The sequence below is a fragment of the Protopterus annectens genome, chromosome 7.part0, assembly GCF_019279795.1.
Source record: "Protopterus annectens isolate FY-2018-M chromosome 7.part0, PAN1.0, whole genome shotgun sequence".
Taxonomy (NCBI): Eukaryota; Metazoa; Chordata; order Ceratodontiformes; family Protopteridae; genus Protopterus; species Protopterus annectens.
The window spans coordinates 8,727,811-8,751,857 of record NC_056739.1 but is presented as its reverse complement, the minus strand read 5'-3'; the positions used below and the strand labels follow the sequence as shown (position 1 = coordinate 8,751,857).

General features: G+C 44.3%; 1 protein-coding gene across 1 annotated transcript in view; it reads right to left on the bottom strand.

Annotated features, from left to right (window-relative positions):
• The window catches only part of TSPAN2 (tetraspanin 2), a 977,937-nt gene that overhangs the window by 88,815 nt on the left and 865,075 nt on the right, over positions 1–24,047 (bottom strand). Inside the window, exon 6 of the mRNA XM_044076441.1 lies at positions 8,586–8,657. Coding sequence (XP_043932376.1) covers positions 8,586–8,657 — 72 coding nt within the window. The remainder of the gene's footprint in view (positions 1–8,585; positions 8,658–24,047) is intronic.

Below are 24,047 nucleotides of genomic sequence, written 5' to 3'. Positions count from 1 at the left end.
TTTGCTGTTTTGGGGAGTAGCAAAAAGATCGCAACATGGACGACCCCATTCCAGAAAAATCTCTTCCGCTATAGATTGCTTGAGAGACCACTCGTGAGGCATGAGGATAGCTCTGCTCAATCTGTCCGCTACAATGTTGGTTTTCCCAGGGATATGCGTTGCTACCAGAAACCGATGAGAGGAGATCGCCCATTGCCATAGTCTGAGCGCTTCGACACAAGGGGTAGGACTTGGTTCCGCCCTGTTTGCTGATATACCAAACTACAGACATGTTGTCTGTGTGGACTGCAATTGTCCCTACGGGAAGAAAGTCGTTGAGGGCTTGCAACGTTAAAAGCACTGCTCTCATCTCCAGGACATTTATGTGCAGATGGTACTCGAGCGGTTGCCACGTCCCATGAACCATCCTGCCCTGATAATGACCCCCACCCGATCAGGGAGGCATCCGTGGTGACAGTGGCTATCGGGGATGGGGTACAAAGTACCTGCCTTGGTGAACCTGAGACGATGTGATCCACCAAGCAAGATGCTCTTTGCATGTCTGTGTCACCAGAATCTGGTGACGCATTGGAAGTTGCTGGTATGACCACTGTGTGAACAGCATCCACTGAAGAAGGCGCATGTAGAATCGAGCCAGGGGAAGAAGAGTAATGGCCGCAGCCATGAGACCTAATACCTTTAGAACCATTCTGGCCTGTATTTTCTTGCTGGCCAGAATGATCCTGACATGAGTCTGAATGTCTGAAACTCTTTGTTCTGTAAGGGTAGCTGACATCCGAACAGTGTTTAAGTTTGCGCCTATGAAGGTAATAGACTGGCAGGGTGATAAGGATGACTTTTCAAAGTTGATTGAGATGCCCAAATGAGAACAAAGGTCTATTGTGTAATCCCTGGCTTGTATAAGCTGATGCCTGGTGGTGGCTGACAGGAGCCAGTCGTCGAGATACGGAAACACCTGGAATCCTTGACGTCTCAGGTGAGCCGTGACCACTGCCATGCATTTGGTGAACACTCTGGGGGCTGTAGTGAGACCAAAGGGCAGGGCTCTGAACTGGAAATGACTGGACCCCAGCCGGAAGCGGAGAAATCTCCTGGAGCGTCTGTGAATTTTGATGTGATAGTACGCATCCTGAAGATCTATTGAGCACATCCAGTTGTCCTTCTGTAAGACGGGCAGAATTGACTGAAGAGTGACCATTGGAATCTTGTCTTCCTGACAGACTTGTTGAGTCTGCTGAGATCCAGTATTGGTCTCCAGTCTCCCGTCTTTTGGGGACCAAAAGAACCTTGAGTAGATTCCGGCTCTGAATGGTCTATTGTAACTGGCTGAATGGCTCTTTTGCAGTAGTTTTGCGATTTCTGACTCTGCAATCTCCCTTAGACCGGGTGGTACATCTGGAAGGGAACTTGAGGGGAAGGGACTTTCCTCGAAAGGAATTATGTAACCCTTGGATATGATCGACTGTACCCATCTGTCTTGAGTGAGGGAATGCCAGGCTTCTGGGTACAGTGATAATCTTCCCCCGACTGCCTCCAAGGAGGGACAGCCGGGCAACACCTCAGGGATGCTGAAAGGGCTTGTCAGAGAGAGGCTCCCTGTTTCCCTGGTTCTTCGGACCCCCTCTGCCTCTAGAGCGGCGTCTGTTGTTGTTACCCCCTCTGCCTCTAGGGGTAAACTGACCACGTGAATCCGGCGTGACTCCTTTGGGATTTACGGAACCACATCTTCCCGCCCTTCTGTCCTTTGGGATAAGGTCTAGAAGGGGTGGAAAAACGGACTCCAACAGCAGAAAGAGTCTTGCCGTCCTGCTCGCACCTGGTCAAGGTTTCCTTCACCTGAGGGCCAAACAAAGCTGACCCATCAAAGGGAGAATTTGTGAAGGACGCCTTAAAGGGATCCGCAAAATCACATAGCCGCATCCAGGCTTGGCGTCTAAGAGCCACACCTGTACCTGCGGCTCTACTCGCTCCATCCGCAGCATAAGATATTAGCCGCATGGAGGAGTTTGCAATGGAATTGAGGGTTCCTAGCTGCGAAGCAATTTTTTCTTGAGCCCCTGCAGCTGTAGGATCCTGAACTACTTCTCCCAGCTCCTTCAGGATATCCCTCTGGAGTCTGGTGAAGTGACATAGGTAATTCAGCGACGCATAGCAAAGGTCGCTGAGGAAAACATCCGCACCGTACCTATCCATGGTCCTAGAGTCCTTATTAGGAGGATGGACGGGCACGGAAGGATCTGCAAGTTCCTTTTGGTGGCCGCAACCACCACCATGGCATCAGCGGGGACACCCTTAGTAAGGAATTGTTTGTCACAGGGCAGTGATAAATTTTGAAGGCCTCCTAGGGACTGGCTCTACAGAGTCAGGAGCTGCCCACGCCTTCGTGCAACAACCTGCATAAGGGGTCGAAGGCGGAGACACCCAGGAGGTGGAGGGCCGAGATCCAAACGCCTCTAGGTATACTGACTCATCCTCAGAGGGATTGTTGGTGGGCCAGTTTCCCCTCTGTTTCAGAAGTTCTAGGATGTCTGAGAAGGAGACATCCTCAGAGGGGATCTAGGGATCCCTCTGACTCATCAAAGTCAGTATCCAAGTGACAGACTCGGGAGTCTACATGCTTCCTCTTACAAGTCCTCTTCCTAGGAGGATCTCCCGAAACATCAGGAGAATCCTCGGAAGAGGGGGAAATTCCCAATGGGGAAACCTGAGGCGGAGGATCTCTGGGTCCTGTAGCAAGAGAAGTGGCAGAGATGTCAACAGGTACTATAGAGGGAGGAGCTACGGGAACAGACTGCTGACTGATACCAGTGGCCAGTACACTCTTCATCACCTCGAATGCTCCCCTCCCAGGCAGGTCCGAGAGAACACGCTCCGAAGAGCTAGGAACTCCAGGGGCCACCGAAAGGGAAGTCTCCGAGGCAGATGTCGGAGCCGAGCTCACCAAGGCCGAGGCTCCAAGGGAAAGAGCGGGTTCGGACAAGGGTCCGATGCCACTCACCCCCTCGGAGGAGACCATGGAAGCCCGACCACCGAATCCCTCTAAGGAAGGTCTCGAAGAGGAGATAAGAGTAGAGGCTGAAGGAACAGAAGGGGGTATCCGTCCTCCAGCCGTAGCAGTAACCATTCGCGAAGACTCCAACTCCAAGCTCTGGGGTAGAGTTGAAGGAGGAACTGTAACTGGGTGTGGACCAACAGTCGTCTGTTGAGACGGACTGTGTAACATTTGGGCCAGTACCTGTGACTTAAGTAATCTACTGACCACTCTCTCAAGGTCATGATCTGACAGTCTGGAAGACCTTGAAGATCGGCTCCGATGGCTCCGCTCCGATAGAAGAGGCGAAGCCCGCGCCGAAAGTATCGGCTCCAAGGAAGGAGACCTCGATCTCTTCCTGGAAAGAGCCATCGGAGCCGATATTATAGATCCTGTCGGAGCCGACTTCTCGGGGCCGACAGGAAGCCTCGATGTATCGGCTCCAGCCGGAGCCGATACAGCCACCAAAGTAACGGTGTCGGAGCCGATCGGAGCCGACACCGATGCCTGTGCCACATGGGTGTCGGAACCGATCGGAGCCGACATCGAAGTGGGCACTACAGATTCGGCGCCGAGGCTTTGTTAAGCTAGAATCGGCTCCAGCCGGAGCCGATCTCGACTCGAAACGAGTCGGAGCCGAGGCCGCAGGCTTAGATACAGAAGCCTGGGCCTTGGAAGATTTTGCTGATTTAGGTGGAGCCGACTTAGCCGGAGAGCCCTCCGGCTTAAGAAGGCCCCTAAGAATCAGCTTATTACGTCTCTCCTGCAGGACTCTCTGGCTGAAGGAATGACAAATAGCACAGGAGTCCTGCAGGTGAAGAGGGCCCAGACAATACAGGCAAGAAGTGTGACCGTCTGTCAGAGACATCTTCTGACAGCACGAGTCACACTTCTTAAAACCTGAGACCCTCTCCTTTGACATGGTGCTGAAAACACACACACACACACACACCAGTCAAAATTAACTTAAATAAAATACCAAAAAGTATTCTATAAAACCAACACACACACCCTAACAGGGGGGGATGGGATAGGGAAAAGTTTTACTAACAAAAATTTAAAGGAGACAGGGATTTTCTGTCAGAAAAGGTACAAAATAAACTTAAAACTATCAATAAAAGTTTTTTTACTAAAAAGGGGCTTAAATCTCACAAAAGTGAACAACTTACCAGGAGCTGGTAAAAAGAAGACCTCCTAAGCGAAGCGGCAAACGAGATCTGGATACTTACCGCCTTGCATCATGGGATATGGGGCTGCCTCGAGCTGGTAAAAGTGACTCTCGAGCTTAGCAAGTGCCGAGTCGGAGCCGAGGGATCGGCTCCGAACCCATCAAGCAAGAATGAAGGCGAGATTGACAACTTAACATGAAGGATTTATAGTTGTCCTTAGCTTTAGATGGTAACCTAAATCCTAACGCTTTCAGTCAATTTTCTGATGTGGTTATAAATTTGAGGATCTTCTGATCCACTGTATACTCAGCGGATGTTTTATTTTTCTTTAGTTGTATAATTTACTTATGTTGGTGGACCACCAGAGTGATTTGCTTTTAAACATTTCATTATATTTAGATTTGGTAGGTACTGCCAATTCTATACATAATCTAAGTGGGCAAAGAATTCATCTGTGAAGCTACCTATTGTGGCAATGTCTGGGGTTATGTTGGTATAAGTGAATTTTGAAACTTGTAAGTCTGAAATCCTTGAATTTTGAGACACTGGCATTTGCATTTTTAGAGGTTTTAAAGGTGAAGGTCACTACTTTATGACCTGATATAAATACCCTGGGAATAGTATATGAACAAGACATATTTGTAAGGACTAGGTCACGAATAGTAGGTTGTTTGGGGGCCTGTTAACAATCTGATCCTGGGACAATTTGTTTATGAAATCTAAGAACTTTTCGGCATATCCTACATTTGAGGTATAGGTATTCCACTTTATTGTTGGTTAAGTAAAGTCTCCCAAAATAATGTAGTTTTTATTTATACAGAGTTCATCAAGTACATTTGAGAACACTGGGCGCAAGGAACAGGCTATAAACTGAAAGTCTGTTTTGCTGGTTTGCAGCTCACTAAGTTCTATTTGTGGGTCTCTGGGAATCTGCTAAGAGGTGATATGGTCCCTAACAAAATATGGAGGTGCCATCACAGTTGCCAAGAGATTGTAAGCACAAAATCCAGGTGTGGAGGGAGTGCTTCTGGGTATTTAAACCAATTTTCAGTAATCACATAGATATTGAGGAACATGAAGTGCAGTGCAGACTCAAATCTGGGCCTTTTGTTGTTGACACTTTTGGCACTGACTTGAGATACCTTAATGTGATCCTCTATGGATTTGTTATGTCACAGTAGGATGTGCATCAACTGGAGTCTGCCTAAAAAGGCACTATGGAGTGCAGCAAAGGCTTTAGCTAGTATGCAGAATCCTTGGAATGAGAGATGCAGAACATCCTTGGACAAGCAAGTAGGACTATTGAGCATCTCATCCCACAGTGACATATACTGGACCCCCCTGAAATGACACCGACTGTTTAGCTAGTTGTTGAAGCCAATTATCTTTTCTTTGTACTTAGGCATCATTCTTGCAGTAAGAAGGATTCCACTCAGGACCCGAGTCTTGCTTGCATTTGTGATATGCACAAACAGTTCTGACATCCCCGCCTGCATACTCGTAAAAGTTTTGAGAGGCAAGTTATTCACTCCCACGTGGACCATCACCAGGTCTTAACCATATTTTCCAGGTAAAAAGGCCTTAAGGGCACCTGATATATCAGAAATCCTAGCACATGAAAGTCACCTCACTGTTACCCTGTCTCTGTCCAGCCTACTGAGAGGAGCGTGAAACGTCTGACTATACAGCAACCACAGGCTAATTTTGGTGACATAGGACAGCTGTGGGGTGCTAGATGCTTCTAAGAGGAGCTGTTGTGCGCAGTACAGCTCTTTTAGCAACTGCAGGAAGGCATCCTCACTGCAAAATCACTAGGGATTAGGACAGGTTAGGTGGTACATATGCTCAACATAACTGCATCTATATTGTGCACGCTGCAGCACCACTGAATAATGAGCAATGCCTCACAACTGCAGGTGAATTATAACACAGCAAAACTTTAAGAATTCAAATGAGCACACTGGAAAATTTTCACAATCAGTAACTTAGCAGCACAGCATGTACCAACTCATAGCAAATGAACTCTAGGCTAAGAAAACACAGGCAATTTATAGCAACATTAGAATAGCTTAAAAATTTCAAATGAGCACTTTGACCAGCAGAAGACAACATTCTTCAAGGTCCTACAACAATCATAGGCTTAGAAATGGTTATTTTCTGTCTTCACTCTCAGAAGAGTACAAACCAGCAGCAAATCTTTGACTATTAATAAATCGCCAGAAAGTGCACAGCTATTACAGTAAACTCAGGAAGAACAGAAAACTACTTATCTCAAATCTTGTAGGGCTAAAATTCTGGAAAAGCAGGAATAACTTGGTGATAGGGAAATCATTACGGCAAATAGAGCTTCAGAAATATTGAATAAGTTAAATTACATCATTTAACAAAGTGCAACACTGACGTTCTATACTATATGCAGATTTAAATAAGGTCAATTTCAGCAGAAGGTGAACTAGAAACTGCAGCATATTAGCATAGCAGTTAGTTGTCAATGAGGATCTGCCAACAGAGTCTGATTCTATGATTTCATGTTCTGAAAAAGAAATACTGACCTAAGATGTGAATGGCATGCTTTTATAGTAAAATCTTGACTTCTGCACTGTAGTTTGTATGTTGCATTGTATTTCCCTTACCGTGCAATTTCCTAGGCAACTGAAATCTCAGCTAGTACAGCAGTTATGTATGGTATCTGAGTTACACTCAGCATGCATTTTGCTACATTTATATGACAGAGCCACTGGACACAACTACATATTGTTTTGTTTAGTTGATAGCATCTGGGACAGTCTTACAACCAGGAACACCATAACGTTTGCAAAGCACAGACCACAGTGTGATGGTTCTTGGCATTAAGTAGTTAATTCTTCAAAAACATTATGGATTTTAATCTTGTTTTACAGTAGAAACCATCTCTCTTGACAGAAATACATGGAGTAAAGGCATTTTGGTTGTTACTGTCCCTTTTCTATTTAATAATTCTTACTACAAGTGCCCTAATAAATCATGCACACGATATTCTAAACTTTAGATGGGCTCAACCTGCTAGTACTTCTAACAGTACCTATATGCACACACCTCTAAAAACAGAACTATACTAGCTGTAGAGTCAGTGAAATCTTCCTCAACTTTGCTTAAAGACAGACTAAAAAAAAGAAGTTATGTTCTTACCATAATGTTCCATGTGAGTTGTTCATCTCGCCTTTGTTCATACACGTGGGTACGGAGCCAGCAGAGTTTCTGAACTACAAGCTCTTTCTATTAGGTCTTCGTACCTGGTCTTTTACCCCGACAGAGTGTCTCTCAGGACAAATCCCACCTTTCTCCCTAAGGTCTGCTCCGAGACTAATTTGAACTAGTCTATTGAGTTACCCACTTTTTTCAGACACCATTCGAATAAATTGGAATATATGTCACATAAACTTGATGTTCACAGACAACTGAGGTTTTATTTGGGCAAAACAAAGGAGTTTAGGAAATCGGAACAACTCCTTGTTTCTCATGCGGACAATAAAAAGGGACTGCCTATAGCTAAAGTTACATTGTCTAAGTGGTTATCTGATTGCATAAAATTTATATATTCATCAACCAATCAGCCCTTACAGAATAGTGTGAAAGCTCATTTCACCAGGGCTGTGTCTACATCTTTGGCGCATGCAGCCCGTTTGCCTTTGGACACTATTTGTGCAGCTGCTACTTGATCCAAACCTCATACGTTTATCACTCATTACAAAGTGGACAGGGCTTCCTTTGGTTCCCACTGTTCTCAGGAATGTACTCCCGTGAGCCACCCAGGGTTAGGGTGCTTGGGATGCTACCCACATGTAAGAACAAACGGCGAGATTGAACAACTTCACATAAAGAAGTTATGTTCTTACCATAACGTTCCATGTGAGTTGTTCATCTCGCCTTTGTTCTTACATTCCCTTCCTCCTTTCCCCTCCAGGTTCTTGAAGAACAGGTGTGACTGGTGGTCTGATTGGTCTAACTAGTGTCCTTTACTCCAGCCAGAATATCTCTTAGCAAATTGTAAATATATGTATACATGTGTTTATGTTTGTCATATTGGTATGTTAGTGGTATCCTTTCTTGCTAGGTTCAGCAAACTAGATCTGAGGTTAGTCAGAGAGCACCATGGGATAGGGACTGTGCCTCAAGCTACTCAAAGATCTTGAGCTTGGAAAGCAGCCGACTCGGAGCCGATGGATCGGCTCCGTACCCACATGTAAGAACAAACGGTGAGATTGAACAACTTCACATCAACACTTTCTAGATGACTCAGACTTACTTGTAATCCAATAACTAGAACATTGAATGAACACAAAATAAAGCTTATGTTACACTTCTTCAGACCTAAAAAATAACACAGAAAGGCAAAACAGACTCACATGTGTCTTTCCATTATCAGGGCATGTGTCGTTGATTTTGCTAATGTTTATTCCATCTCCACAGCAATTAAACTAGAAATAGTTCAAAGAAAAAAAAGAGAAAGCACATGAGATCAATGTGCAGAAAGTTGTACCTTATGTATTGTATTCTAACATGCTAAAGCACCAAGTAATACTGAAAGCAAAAGACAATGACTGTAATGCAAAACTGACCCATAGAATACCACAAAAATATATAAACTTCATGTTGCAACATGCTAGACTGAAACAATATGGCTTCCCCTTATTACACTTTGTACATGAATAAGATATTAATGGGCTAGGATAACACCTGCAGGACAGAATTCAGCAGTGTGTATGGCAACTGTGCTTAAACTATCAAAATTAATTTTCAAAGAGTTCAATCATCTGTTCCAAGCAGCACATTCTTTCTCACCCTACTTCACTGTCGCTGGTTACAATGGAGATAGTGACTCCTTACTGGCTGGTAAGGACTAGGAAAATGAATAATACTGATGCTTTCCTTTTTGCTTCAATCCTCTATCCAAACCACAAAATCCACTGGGTGCCCCAGATCACCATCACTACCATGGAAGGACAGAAAATATAGCAGCAGCAACTAAGGTCTGTAGCATGGAAGAAAAGGCAAAGTATGCACAGCTAATGTCTCAGTTGTGAGAGTCCATACTACCAGTAACAGAAGCATCCAACTCCTTTCAAGAATGCATAAAGGAAATTTTTGGTCAAAAACAAATACTTTGAATGGGGACCCCACAATTTCCTTCTTATCCGATATCCAAAGTGGGTACAAGAACTGTGGCTATACATGTGACATCACAGAGTATAAAACCAAATTTATGATACTGCAGTGGATGTGATCAAGACTAGGGTGGAAATAACTGACAAACAGTACAGTTGTGTACCTACCATAAATGTAGATGTTCGAGTGTATTCACTGCTGCAGTCATTACACTTGGGTTATCCTGCTGGCAGGCTACCCACAGTCAGCCTGAATTCCAAGTCTCTTCTTCAGTTTTTCTTGCCCCAGATGTCAGTTGCCCCCAAATTGGTAGGCTAAAAATTTATGCCAATAAGTATGCATGCAGTAACATAAACATTTCCTTCATCTACAAGCAAATACACCACATAGGTTGTATAGGATAGAGAAGTACAGATAAGTCCCAGCAAAGAAAAGGGGGATTGTGGGTGGGTAACCTGGACTGCAACAGTGAATACACTCGAACATCTACATTTATGGTAGGTACAAAACTGTACTATGTTCATCGTGTTTCACTGTTGCTGTCATTACACTTGGATTGAATCCCAAAGCTGTGGTGGGGTGGCTGGGTCTAAATAGGATTAGGAGAGGCTATAAGGCCCTGCAAAACTGCAGTGGCAAAGCCTACTCTGGATTTAGAGTAGAGAGGTAAATGGGTAGTGCTTGGTGAAAGTGTGCACTGAACTCCAAGTTGCAGCCTCTAAAATGTCTTTGGTTGGTACCCCTCTGAGGAAGGCTGCAGAAGTGGCAGCTGCTCTGGTAGAATGTGGCCTAATGCCCTTAGGGATTGATTTGCCATGTTGTGAATAACAGAATCGAATGCAGTGGCCTATCCACTTCGAAAGTCTGCTTTGAGATAGGCTTTCCTTGTGATCTTGCAGCATATGCCACTGAAAGTTGCTCAGTCTTTCTGAAAGCTTTAGTTCTGTCCAAGTAGAGGCGTAGCTGTCTGTGTATGCCCAAAGAATGCAGGAGTCTCTCACCCTTATTCTGTGGGTTTGGATAAAAAGTAGGCAAATGAATGGTTTGGTTAAGGGCCACACTGGACACTACCATAGGTATAAATGTCGGGTTAGTCCTCAGAGAAACCCTGTCTGGATGGAAAATGATAAAAGGTTCCACAGCCATGAGAGCCTGTAACTTTGAGACTCGTCTTGCAGAGGTTATTGCTAGGAGCAGAGCTGTTTTCCAAGATAAGAACTTTATTTCAGCTGTATTGGCTGGCTCAAAAGGCGGCAGTGTGAGTTTCTCTAAGACATAATTGAGGTCCCATGCAGGTATTGGTGCTCTCCTTGGAGGTGTTATGTTTTTGGCCCCTCTGAGGTACTGCCTTAGCAATGGATGAGAAAAAAATAGGTGGTTCCGTATTGTAATGAGCTGAAATGGCAGAGGCATGGATTTTAATTGATGAGAAAGATAGACCTTTGTCCAGCATCTCAGTTAGGTATTGTAAAATCTGAGGAATATTTGGCACAAGCGTGTCAATTCATTGTGCCTGGTTCCAAGCACAGAATCTCGTCCATTTTTCTGCATAAGATTTTCTGGTACTTGGCCTCCTGGCCTCCAACATAACATCCATCACTGCTTTAGAGAGAGGTGTGTTCTGAATGGCTACATTATTCACCATGCTGCCAGATTTATGGTCCTGAGTTGGCTGTGCAGGATCTGATTGTTTCGTTGGGTCAGTAAGTGAGGAATTAGAGGCAATGCCCAGGCTGGGCCTTGAGACAAGCTCTTTAGGATTGGGTACCAGTGCTGGCGGGGCCAGTCTGGGGCAATCAGAATAATTTTTGTCTTCTCTTGTCTGACCTTTAGGAGTACCTTGGGAAGGAGAGGCAGAGGAGGAAAGGCATATACTGTTAGGGTTTTCCAGCTGAATGATAGAGCATCCACTTTCCATGCTTGCTTGTGAAAAGTCCTTGTGCAGAATCTCTTTAGTTGGCAGTTGTGAGGGGAGGCAAAAAGATCTATGTCTGGGCATCCCCATTTCTTTGTTATCATGCTGAAGACTTGTGGATCCAGTTTCCATTCGTGGGGATCCGTAATGTTTCTGCTTAGTTCGTCTGCCAGAGTATTTTTCTTTCCTGGCAGGAATTGTGCTTGCAGATGTACTTGATAAGTCAATGCTAAGTCCCACAAAGTCATGGCTTGTCTGCAGAGGGGGTAGGAATGTGTGCCTCCCTGCTTGTTTATGTACCACATGAATGTAGTATTGTCCGTCCTTATCAGTAGCTGTCCTGGATGAAGAAGGTCCTTGAAAGCAGTCAGGGCATTCTGAACAGCTAGCATCTCTTTTTGATTGATATGAAGATGCATTTGGCTTGAGGGCCATGTGCCCTGAATACATTTTCCTGCCATGTGGGCCCCCAGGCATAATCTGAAGCATCTGCTGTTATTGACTGCCTGGCTGTGGGTAGGTTGAATGGCTGTCCATTGTTGAGGTGACAGGACTGTGCCCACCATCGAAACTCCTGTTGAAGATAAGGAATGAGGGTAATCAATGTTTCCAGGCTGTGGCAATGCTGAGTCCAAACACTTTTTAGATACCATTGTAGTTTCCTCATATGCAGTCTGGCATATGGAATTAACAGAATGCAGGATGCCATGAAGCCCAAAGCCTGCAGAATTTTTCTTGCAGATAACTGGGTCTTTGTTGCCAACATTGTGAAGTAAGAAGTCAGTTGCCTTTGTTTGTCTGGCGTGAGATAAGCCATCTGGGCAGTTGTATTTAAGCTTGCACCCAGGAATATTATCTCTTGAGAGGGTACTAACTTTGATTTCTTTTCGTTTACTGTGTACCCTAGGCAAATCAATAATCTTTTTTACAAATGCCAGGTGCTCTAGTAGAATGTCCTTGTTCTCTGCTTGAATAAGGCAATCGTCCATGTAAGGATATATCTGAATTCCTCTTTGTCTGCAATTTGCAATTACTGGTGCCAGGCATTTTGTGAAGACCCGGGGCGCAGTAGATAAGCCAAAGGGCAGTGCAGAGAATTAGTAGTGCATTGAGCCAGCTATGAATCTGAGGTATCTTCTGCAAGGTTGTCTGATTGGTACATGCAGGTATGCCTCCTTTAGGTCCAAAGCTACAAGCCAAGCCTTCTTGCCCAGCATGGGCAGAAGCTGCTGCAAAGTCAACATTTTGAATTTTGGAACGTCCAGAAATGTATTTAGAATAGACAGGTCCAGTATTGGTCTCTAGGCTTTGTCCTTTCTGGGTACCAAGGAAAGTCTTGAGTAAAATCCTTGTCCCTGCTCTTGCTGTGGTACTCGCTGAATGACCCTCATGCCCATGAGGGATGAAACTGTTTTTTGTGCCTCTGCCCATTGATTGTGTGGTAGGTCTGGCATACATTTTGCCCTTGGCAGAGTGTCAAAGTGGAACCTGTAGCCCTGGGACACTATATTCAAGACCCATTTGTCCTGGGTGATAATGTGCCATTTTTGAGAAAAAAGTGACAGTTTTCCCCCTAAGGGGGCTGCCAAAAGATAAGTGCTTGGTACTGGTAGAGGAAAGTCATTGGGACTGTTTCCTGTATGGCTGTGATTGTCTTCTCCGCTTTTGGAGGTAGAAGAAGCACCCCACTGTTTAGGCCTGTATGAGCCCTGGGGCTGGGATCTGCCTCTAGGGCGTCTGTATCTGCCTCTTTGTGGTCTGTCTGACACTGGAAAGGACCAATTCTTTGTAGGCCGGTTCCTGCTAAATCTAGGTGGCTGTACCCATAAGAAATCCTTTACTGTTTGCATAGATTTTGCTTTGTAGTAATTTTCTAGTAATTTTGCCTTAACATGATCAGGTAGAATCTGTTCCTTTAACCAAGCATGCCTCCTAATGACAGAACCCGTAACTGCGGCCCTGCAAGAGGCCTCTAGAGAATCAAAACCACATTGCAATGTACGCTTTCCCACTTGTTCAGTTGCATGCAATAAATTCTGCATTTCCTTATTTTCTGCACAATCAGAATTTGCCAACATTTTCTGTTTTAGCAGTGACATTAAGTATTGCTGATATTTAAGCATGTGAAATTGACAATTTAAAGCCCTCACAGCCAAAGTAGCAGAAGTGTAAACTTTATCCCCCATCTGTCTAGTGCCCTAGAATCCCTGTCAGAGGAGACAGGGTTTTTTGCAGTAGAAGCCTTGACCCCTTTGGGACCATGAGAAATTGTTTCTGGATCAGCAGCAGGGTTTTTATAAAGAAATTTATGTGAGTCTAGAACCCTGTAGTATCTGTTTGGTTTTACAGGGGCAGGGGGTAAAGAGTCAGGAGAAAGGCTGGACTCTGAAAATACATCTACAATGTCTAACACAGGGGGAATAGCAAGAGGCCTGTGCTGAAAAATCTCTAAGCCTTTTCTTTGATTCTGAGTAGTCTTGGCTCTCCCAGCGGAAGTGCTCCCTCATGGTATGCAGGGTTTCCCCAAAAGAAAAATCCTCAGGAGGAGAGGCTGAAGGAATTGATTCTTCAGCATCAGAATCCTCATAGGGAGAAAGAGAGTGCTCTGATGGATCTAGATTTTTGAGGTGAAGCATATTCATCAAATCTGGGTTTTGACGGGGCACTGTATGTATGTTAAGTCCTCTTTGTACTCAATCATTGGTCTGATGAGTGATGAGTATAGGGAGACATGAATGACAGACTACTATCAACCTGGGTCCCCAGGTCCCTATATACTTTCTTACTCAGTGGATTGATTGCCACCTATTGGTAGCTAGGTAACCTTGATTTAACTTTAGGCCATGGCTATGGCACCAGTTATCGTTCTGTGAGACCCTTCTGAAGGATATCTCTCATGTGGACTGAGCCCTGTGGTTTGTGACTTGCTTGAGGCTTTTAGGTCTGACATGGCACCAGCAACTCCTGACCCTGTGGGTTCTGTCCCAAGTTTTTGCAGCCCATCTTGTTGTGTTGATTAACATTGTATCAAAGGCCTTCGCCAGATCGAGGTAGGCTGTATGGACTGCCTTTCCCTCATCAATTCCTGCTCAGAAGAGGAGTCAGAGGAAATGAAAACCTGATCTGAAGATTCATATTCTGTCTCTTGCCTAGGCCTCTTATCAGGAGGGGGATGGGAACCCCTGATCAAGGTAATTAGGTCTTCGGCCATTTTGAGCATCTGTTTTTTAGGCATGGAAGTCTGTCCAGGAGAATGCTGTACTTGTTTCTTTGTCTTTAGAGCTGCTTTAGTCTTTGCTTTGGAAGCTGAGGTAGGCTTTACATATAACTGTGTAGGTCTGAAAACACCCTCAGAAGCTGATGCCTGCTCAACGGCTCCGGACCCATCTGAGGGAATAGTTTCAGAGTGTCCAATACCTTGAGTATCCAGAGGCCTAGCTGGTTCCACATGGGAATCGGTAGCGGCCTGTGGCTCTGAGATAGCGGGCATCAGGGGCTGCGAAAGCGGCTCACTCAGAACCGGCGAAATAGCGACTGGCTTAGCGGAAACTTCATCATCGGTTTTGGACCTCGGATGCCTGTCCTTTTCCTTTTCCTTGTGCTTTTTATAAACTCTGGTCATCGGTTGTTCTGACGGCATTATATAATTGAATCTTCCGCCAAAGTAATGAAAGGCAAAATCGTACTGACGCTTAATAGTGCATTGGTTAAATCTAGCGCAAAACCGACAGCTAGCAACATTGTGATCAAGGCCTAGGCAAGGAATACAGTAAGAATGAAAATCCTTATGAGGTATTTGCTTCCCACAAGAAATACAACTGTTAACTTTTTCTGACATCAGTCTGGAACAAGAAAAAAGTTTCCCCAATGGGGTACTTAGCTTTAATGAAGACTTCGGATCTGAAATTCGATTTTGAAAATCTCAGGAGTCGGCCGACCGGCACTTGCGAACTGCTTTTGCTTCGGGCACCGCGCGGCAAGAAAGACTGAAGAAAATGGCATCGGTTGCATCTTTTATAACCCTGGCGCACTGACGTCAGGGAAGAGGCGACAGCAACCAACGCTGGATCAAGACTTTGGAATTCAGGCCAACTGCGGGTAGCCTGCCAGCAAGATAACCCAAGTGTAATGACTGCAACAGTGAAACACGATGAGCATCAGTGGTCTACAGGCCACTAGTTTCCAGAGGCCATAGGCTTCTCAGAGTTCCCTGATGCATCGTAAAGCTTTTTTTCCCACATTTTGATCCACACATGTGATCTCCTTCTTCACCACAGTACCAATAAAACAAAGACTTGTAAAATGTATTACTTATAACAGAAAAAACTAAAGATTTGTATGCATCTGGAAAAAATAAGAACATTTCAGTCCCATCAATGAATGTTTTCTAAAATTCAAAGGAGCCCCAGTTAGAAACTGCAGATCAATGCTCCCCTGCATGACACTCTGCTGTTCTCAAGACAATGCAGTGCAATTATATCTCCTTCCTCTTTTTCTCTCTCTCTCAAGAACTAGAGTATACTGCATCAGTAACATGTCTAAATAAAGTAATGTAATCCTTTTAGGATTATTCTTGAGTGTAACTGTGGAATTCCCTATACTTAAACAAGCTTCACACACACACACACACACACACACACACACACACACACACACACACACACACACACACACACACACACACACACACACACACACTTTCTCTCTCTCTCAAACAATCCCTGTGGGTGCAACATGAGTAGAAACAATTCATGCTACAAAGCTCTCAGGCAAAGCAGTCAGGCCAGAATTTCCTAGCATGCACTATGATTTTGCCTACAAGTGCCAGTGCTATTGGAATGAATGCCAATTGTCAAAAGTCAAGAATTCATGACTAGTGTGCATCTTGAAATTCACACAAGTCTCATCCACTTCACATTATCCATAGTCTAATAGGAATGTAAAGATGGCTATCCAGAGAGCAATGTTATCAGACAACACTGTGGTCAAACCTATGAGGATTGACAGGTCACAATTTTAGAATACAGGAACACTGAATGTTAATGACTCAACCTTTCCTTGTTTAAACTGGCCAATTGGCTGTTAGGACAATACAGGTGGATTGACAAACATCAGTCTTCTTCTTTCGGCTTTTCCTGGTTAGGAGTTGCCACAGCGGATCACCTGTCTGCTCATGATTGGCAGTGGAGTTTTACGGTGTTTTAGGGAGTTTTACATCCCTAGATGTCTGTCAATCCGGGGCAGCCACAGTGGTGCAGCGGTTAGCGTTGTCGCCTCACAGCAAGAGGTTGGCATGACATGGAGTTATGACTGATGTTAGATGACTAATATAATAAATGCTACATCATAGAGTTCATACAATATGTGCTCCAATCCTGCTAAACTAAAAGTTCATCATTACTGTTCACTCTGGACATGTGATGTTTTGGGACATGTCTTGTAGCACTGTAGTTTTACTTGGAGACATGTCATGAGAAACGCATTTGTGCAGATCTCGCCTGTTATATTTCTCACAGTCTCTGTCTTCTTGCAGCAGGCTGGTTGTTATGCTTCTGTGTGCGCATCTTCCTGGAAGTTTTACTTATTGTTTTGTACTGATGTCTGTCAATCCAGGGCAGCCACAGTGGTGCAGCGGTTAGCATTGTCGCCTCACAGCAAGAGGTTCTCCGGTTCGATTCTCAGCTGGGGTGCCTTCTGTGTGGAGTCTGCATGTCCTCCCTGTGGTTGCGTGGGTTTCCTCCGGGTGCTCCGGTTTCCTCCCACATCCCAAAAAGACATGCTGTTGGTGGATTGGACACTTTAAATTGGCCCTAGGCATGAGTGTGTGAGTGTGTGTGCCTTCTGTGGAAGGTTGGGTGCCAGGCTGGCAACTCGACACCATAAAACTCCACTGCCAATCATGAGCAGACAGGTGATCCGCTGTGGCAACCCCTAACCAGGAAAAGCCGAAAGAAGAAGACTGATGTTTGTCAATCCACCTGCATTGTCCTTCTTCTGCAGAAACAACAAATGTTCTTATTTCACCTCCTTTATCTAGTGCATCAGCTTCAGGGTGTGAACATTGCTATACTTTTGTATTCATGCTTTATTTCCAGCCTGTAAATCTGATAGTCTACTGGAGTTTCTGTCATAGCACTATTTCTGTCTGTGCTGTTTCATTTCCAGAATGTCCTTTACTCTGAATTAATTTTAGACATTGGTACTAGAGTGGAAGATGATAGTGCTTTTCAGCTTTCTGTCTATTAACAGCCAATGATATCAGTGCTCCAATCCTGACTAATCCTTTCTCCATTTTGTATAGATCTTCTCCCATGGGTATCCCCCTATTTTTATTTTTACTTTTTTCTCATCTCCTCTTAACTAAAGAAGTTTTAGTGCTCAATAGGAGAAATAGTACACTGGAAACTGTGTTGATTTTTTGTATACTCATTATTGTATAATACTTTTACACTTTTTATGTTTATTTTTTAGTATAATTAACACTTTACTGTATCTCCTCTTTTGTATGAGTGTAATTATGTTTTTTTTGTATTTTTCTTATGTATGATCTTTATGTATTAATCACTGTCACTGTGGAGCTTTTCTCCCCGGGCCTCCGCTGAAAATGGACATGAAATCCAGACGGACTATCCCGGTCAACAAATGTAAAATAAAATAAAATAAATAAAATAAAATTTTAAGATATGAAGGATCAATGAAGAAACCAAAGAGATACAAATTTAGAGTTAATCATGATACTAAGGACTGAAAAATGTATTTCTTTAAAATGTCTTCTGATCAGGTGCACAGATATCCATTCGATGTAACAGCCAATGATATGCATGACATGGAGTTATGACTGATGTTAGATGACTAATATAATAAATGCTACATCATAGAGTTCATACAATATCCATATATCTTATAATAAAAAGGAAGCTGTAGAATATGGGGTCTACATTTTCAAATGTTAATGAGCTAGTACAGCAAGTTGCATGTCATGCGGTACATGCATACCTCTCAACTGTCCGGATTTTCACAGAATTTCAATATTTTTGTCTCATATTTTTGGATTGACTCTCAGGTCACTCACTGAGGACTGAAGTTACTAAATAATGGCATACGCTTGAGCTTCTGACTAACTTTCGAAAAATGCATGTTAATACATATTCTGTTATTTTATCAGCTTTATAAGTTTATAAGAGCAATACTTAGAATCTATTCCTGCCTTTCGGCCTTTGGTGCCTCATTATTTTAGTCTTTGTCTGGATTGCTTGCACTAAGAGACTGAGAGGCATACATATACATATCTTCTACTGAATTCACTCTGATTAAAAAACTCATAAAGCTTAGATCACATTTACATTATCTATGTACTGCTTATTCAACATTAAGACATAAGAGAATGTTTTGACAGAGGTGAGACAGACTAGGCTAACCTTGTGACTGCACTGGCCAGGTGGTACATATGCATAAAGTGCAGCTTAGGGCTGACATACATTACTACAAATCAGTATGTTTGACTTCTTCCCTAGGTAAAATGGTGACAGACAAAGCCATGAAGCTCTGGAAATATACAAGGGGAAGTTCAGTGGACCTAGTGTACCTGACTGCAGAATGACAAACACTTTAAGTACTTTTTTAAAAAAGCTTGTAATGAAATTACAAAGGACAGAGCCAGTCTGAAATGTGTTGGGTAATTACCATTATGAAGAAATGATGCTTATGTAGAAGTATCTACAGAAAGGATAACAATGACTGGCTGAATTTTTCTTTCTATGTGCTTTCCCCCTACCCCTGATGATCATCATGCCGCTCCCCTATTGGACTCAAGCTTATTTGTTCTGTCTGAGTGAGGTTCCCCTACAATGAGAAAAATATGGAGGGCCATCATCCAGGCTGATATCAGGGTGCTTAATGCACTCATGCATCCCGGCAATGACAGCATACTTTGTGAAAGGCGTAACCCTTTCTCTTGAGTTGTAATGTAGCTAACTATGTCACCCTAGAGACTGCCTATGCCTATCACTCAGTTCATGTCTCCTTCATATGGCGGACAAGGGCTACTGTCATCTGCTTAAGTGATCACACCCATCTTGTCCCTGCACAAGTCCTCGCCCTTACGACACCATCCCTGCCTTCCAGAAATATGTCAAGTCAGCAGCAGTGGCCTGGACCTGCTGGGACACACCACAGCCCTAGGATGGGCACACTTGTCCTTCCGCACTAACACAGAGCCACAAACTGTGCTCAAGTTGCTTGTGTCATAGTCAGCACTTTATCCCCTTACAGCTGGATTCAGAGAAAAGTACCAATATACTGACCAAATGCAATTACTGTACCAACAGAGTCTCACCATTGCACCTGCACTATAAAGCAAATGTCAGGAGACAAGCATCCTGCTGTAACAATGATGCATCTATGTGTGTGTGTGTGTGTGTGTGTGTGTGTGTGTGTGTGTGTGTGTGAATATATATATATATATATATATATATATATATATACGCACACAAACACCCACAATCCTCCGCGCCTACAGTGTACACAGTACCACAGTACTTTATTCACAGCTTGAACTGTGAAACAACAACTCAGGGAAATATGACACAATTGATGATTATACACTTCCAGAAAGAAAGGGGGGGGGAGACAAAAACATACAATCCTGAGGTGAACTGAACCCTCCCCCAACACACACACTTACACTGTGTAAAGCTGACAATTAGTGAGCCAAAAGGCATCAGGGAAATAACAATAGTAGGCTGTGGAATGAAAGTACAATTGTTTAAGTAAACTTACCATAACAGTAGACATTTGAATGATCACTGCTGCAGTAGCCTTAGCTATACGGGTTATATCCTGCATAGGCTATAACAGTTGGCCAGCTTCCAAATCTTCAGGGCACCTTCCCTGCATCCAAACCATTAGTCGAGGTGTATCAAGCACCCTGATCTTGTATGAATAGATCCACTCTGTGAGGAAGCTTGTGGTAATAGCTCCTGGCCATTTCCAAAGGAAGGGAGAACAACTGTTGCCTGGGCCAGAAGGTAGTCACCACAATGATCTTGGTGGATTCCTTCTGAATCTTTGGAAGTACCCTGAATATCAGTGGAAAGGTTGGAAAAGCATAAAGGAACATTCCTGTCCAAGGAAAAGAAAAGGCATCTGCCTTTCAGGCCTTCTTGCATAAGAGTCCTGGAGCAGAATCTTGCCATCTGATTGTTCAGAGAGGAGGCAAAAAGGACTACTCGAGGAACTCCCCACAGTGCAGGTCTGTCCTTGTTTTGCTCAGCTTGTCTGCCACACAATTTTGGACTGATGGACTGTAGGATACATACAGAGCGATGTGCTGTGAAGCTGTATCCCAAGCTAACATACCTAGTTTACAAAGCGGGTATGGCCTGATTGCCCCTTGCTTGTTGATACACCATGTGACTGTGGTATTGTTTGTAACAACTTGGAAGAAGTCCAGGGGACCAAAGATGAATCAGAAAGTTAAGTGCCTTGATCAGTCAAGTTTCTCTTTTATATTAGTGCACTTGTATCTGTCTTTGGTGTCCCACACACTTTTCACTTTTATCCCCCTGAAACTGCTCCTCAACTCTGAGGCATCTGTTGTAACTGACTGCTTTGCAACAGGGATGCAGAAGGGGGACCTTAATTTAAGGATATTTGCCGTCTCCAATTGACTTCTCTCAGACAAATCATTACTCATGCCTTCACAATTAGTGAGAATAAACTTTAACATGTAAGCCTTGCAATTCAAAATTCTGAAAATCAAAGTTGAAGAAGCATACACTTTTTTTATAGTTATCAATAATTTTCCCATCCTTATCAGAAAGTGTAGGACTGAAATTTAGTAAATGTTTACCAGCAGTAAGATTAAAGTTATAGCTGCTGGGTCAGGTTTGAGAATAGTGTATAAAAAACTTAAATGAGTGAGGAACTTTATACATTCTATCTGCCTTTTTAGGGGCAGGTGGCTGACTATCAGGAAAATTGCAGGCAGTGACACACACATGTTCCAAAGCTGACAGAACTTGAGAAATGGATGAAGGTTCTGGAAATTACTTCTGTAACAGCTCTTAGTATTGAGGGAGTGAGAAATCTGTGTTCGCCCATTGAAAACACTGACATATACTGGAAAAAGTCCCACAGAAAGAGATTCCCCCATAGGGAGAATCAGAAAAGTACATTTGTGTACACTTACCATAAATGTAGATGTTTGAGTGTATTCACTGTTGCAGTCATCACATTTGGGTCATCCCTGCAAGGGTAGCCCTCGGCCGGCCCGAATACCAGAGGCTTAGTATTTCTGCATCGGCTGCTGTTGCTTCAGGACTGACATCAGGTAATCAGTAGTATAAAGTAAGGCAGACGACATTACATCAGTTTTTCTTGCCCTAACCTGTCAGGATCCCCCAAGTGGGAGCCAGGTTCTGGTGGAAGAACCCCACCAGTAGAAAGTAAATACCAATATGTCCCTTGTAAGAAGAGAGAAGAAAGAAGATGGGGATGGAGGGAGGGAAACCAGGACTGCAACAGTGAATACACTCGAACATCTACATTTATAGGAAGTGTACACAACTGTAGTATGTTCTTCGTGTTTCATTGTTGCAGTCATCACATTTGGGTTAATTCCCAAAGCTGAGAAAAAGGGTGGAGGCAGTCAAGGAAACTAGGGGCTGGCTAGGATGCCCTGCAAGACTACAGAGGCAAAACCTGCCCTGGATTTGGAGAAGAAATGCAGGTGGTAGTGTTTGGTGAAGGTGTGAACAGATGTCCAGGTGGCAGCCTCCAGGATGTCTCTGGTAGGGGCTCCTCTGAGGAACGCTGCAGAGGTGGAGGCTGCTCTGGTGGAGTGAGTCCTGACCCCCTTGGGGGAGGTTTTCCATGTTGTTTGTAGCATAAATGGATGCAGTGTGCTATCCATTTAGAGATGGTTTGTTTGGAGATGGTTTTGCCCTCTGACCCTGCAGCAAAGCTAACCAGCAATTGATCAGACTTCCTGAAGAATTCAGTCCTGTCTAGATAGAACCTTAGCTGTCTGTGCGCATCTAGAGAGTGCAGGATCCTTTCCCCCTTGTTCTGTGGGTTAGGGAAAAAGGAGGGCAAATGAATGGATTGGTTGAGAGCCACAATAGCCACCACCTTGGACATGAAGGATGGGTTAGTCCTGAGGGATACCCTGTCAGCATGCAAGATGATGAAGGGTTCCACAGCCATGAGTGCTTGCAGCTCGGAGATCCTTCTGGCTGAAGTGATGGCCAGAAGGAAAGCTGTCTTCCAGGAGATAAATTTTAGGTCTGCTGAAGAGGCGGGTTCGAAGGGGGGGGGGGGTGAGCTTTTCCATCACAAAGTTAAGGTCCTAAGCTGGGGTTACTGCACTTCTGGGTGGCCTCAAGCTGCTAGCCCCTCTTAGGAACTGTTTGATCAGAGGGTGTGAAAAGAAGGGATGCTTAGTGGGAAAATGAGCAGAGATAGCAGAGGCATGAATTTTAATAGAGAAAAAGGAGAGTCCACTGTGTAGCAGGTCAGCTAAGTAATCCAGGATGAGAGGGAGGGAGGGCTGTGCTGTATTGGCTCCCTTAGCATGAATCCAAGTGCAGAACCTTTTCCATTTGTCAGCATAAGACTTCCTAGTGCTAGGGTGTCTGGCCTCACGTATAACATCTAGAACCTGTTTGCTGAGTTTGGCAGATTGATCAGGGGTTAGGGAATAAGTCAAGCTGCCAAACTGAGTGTCTGCAATTGGGGATGCATGAATTCCCCTTCCCTCTGAGTCAGGAGATTTGGAATTTGAGGGAGATGCCAAGGTGACAGAGGGGACAGGCTGCGAAGCAAGGGGTACCAGTGCTGGCGAGGCCAGTCTGGAGCTATAAGAATTGTCCTTGTTTTTTTCTCCTTTATTTTGAGCAGTACCCTGGGAATGAGAGGTAGTGGAGGAAAGGCACAGACCGATAGACTGACCCAGGGGAAGGACAGGGCATCCACTTTCCAAGCCCTGCAGTGATGCTCCCTGGTGCAAAACTTGCTGAGCTGATGGTTGGTGTGGGAGGCAAATAGGTCGACTTTCGGGGTTCCCCATTCCTGAGTTATTAGGGTGAAGGTTCTTCTGCTGAGCTGCCACTCATGTGGGTCCAGAAGGTTTCTTCTTAAGTGGTCTGCCAGAGCTGAGAGGAATTGTGCTAACAGATGGAGTTTCATGGCAGAGGCTATGTGCGAAAGGGTCATGGTCAGCCTGCACAGAGGGTAGGACTGAGTCCCTCCCTGCTTGTTGATATACCACATCACAGTTGCATTGTCTGTTTTGATCAGGAGAGCCCCTGGGGAGAGAAGGGTATTGAAAGCTATCAAGGCATGCTGGACAGCTATCATCTCTTTTTGGTTGATGTGCAGGTGGATTTGCTGTGGGCTCCATTGGCCCTGTATGTATCTGCCATCCGAGTGTGCAATCCAGGCATAATCTGATGCGTCTGTGGTGAGGGTCTGGGCAGCATGGGGTGGTGAGGAAGGTAGTCCTTTGTTGAGGGAGCATGCTGTTGCCCACCACAGAAAATCTTTTCTGAGGCAAGGTATTATAGGTATAACAGTCTCCAGGTCTTGAGAGTGTTGACACCAAATGCTTTTCAGGTACCATTCAAGTTTCCTTATATGCAGTCTGGCATATAGAAGGAGTAGAATGCAAGATGCCACGACCCCAGAGCTTGCAGGATTTTCCTTGCAGATAGTTGGGGTCTGGTGGCTAGTTGAGAGAAGTGGGCTGTCAGGAAGGCTTGCTTTTCTGGTGTAAGGAATGCCATCTGGG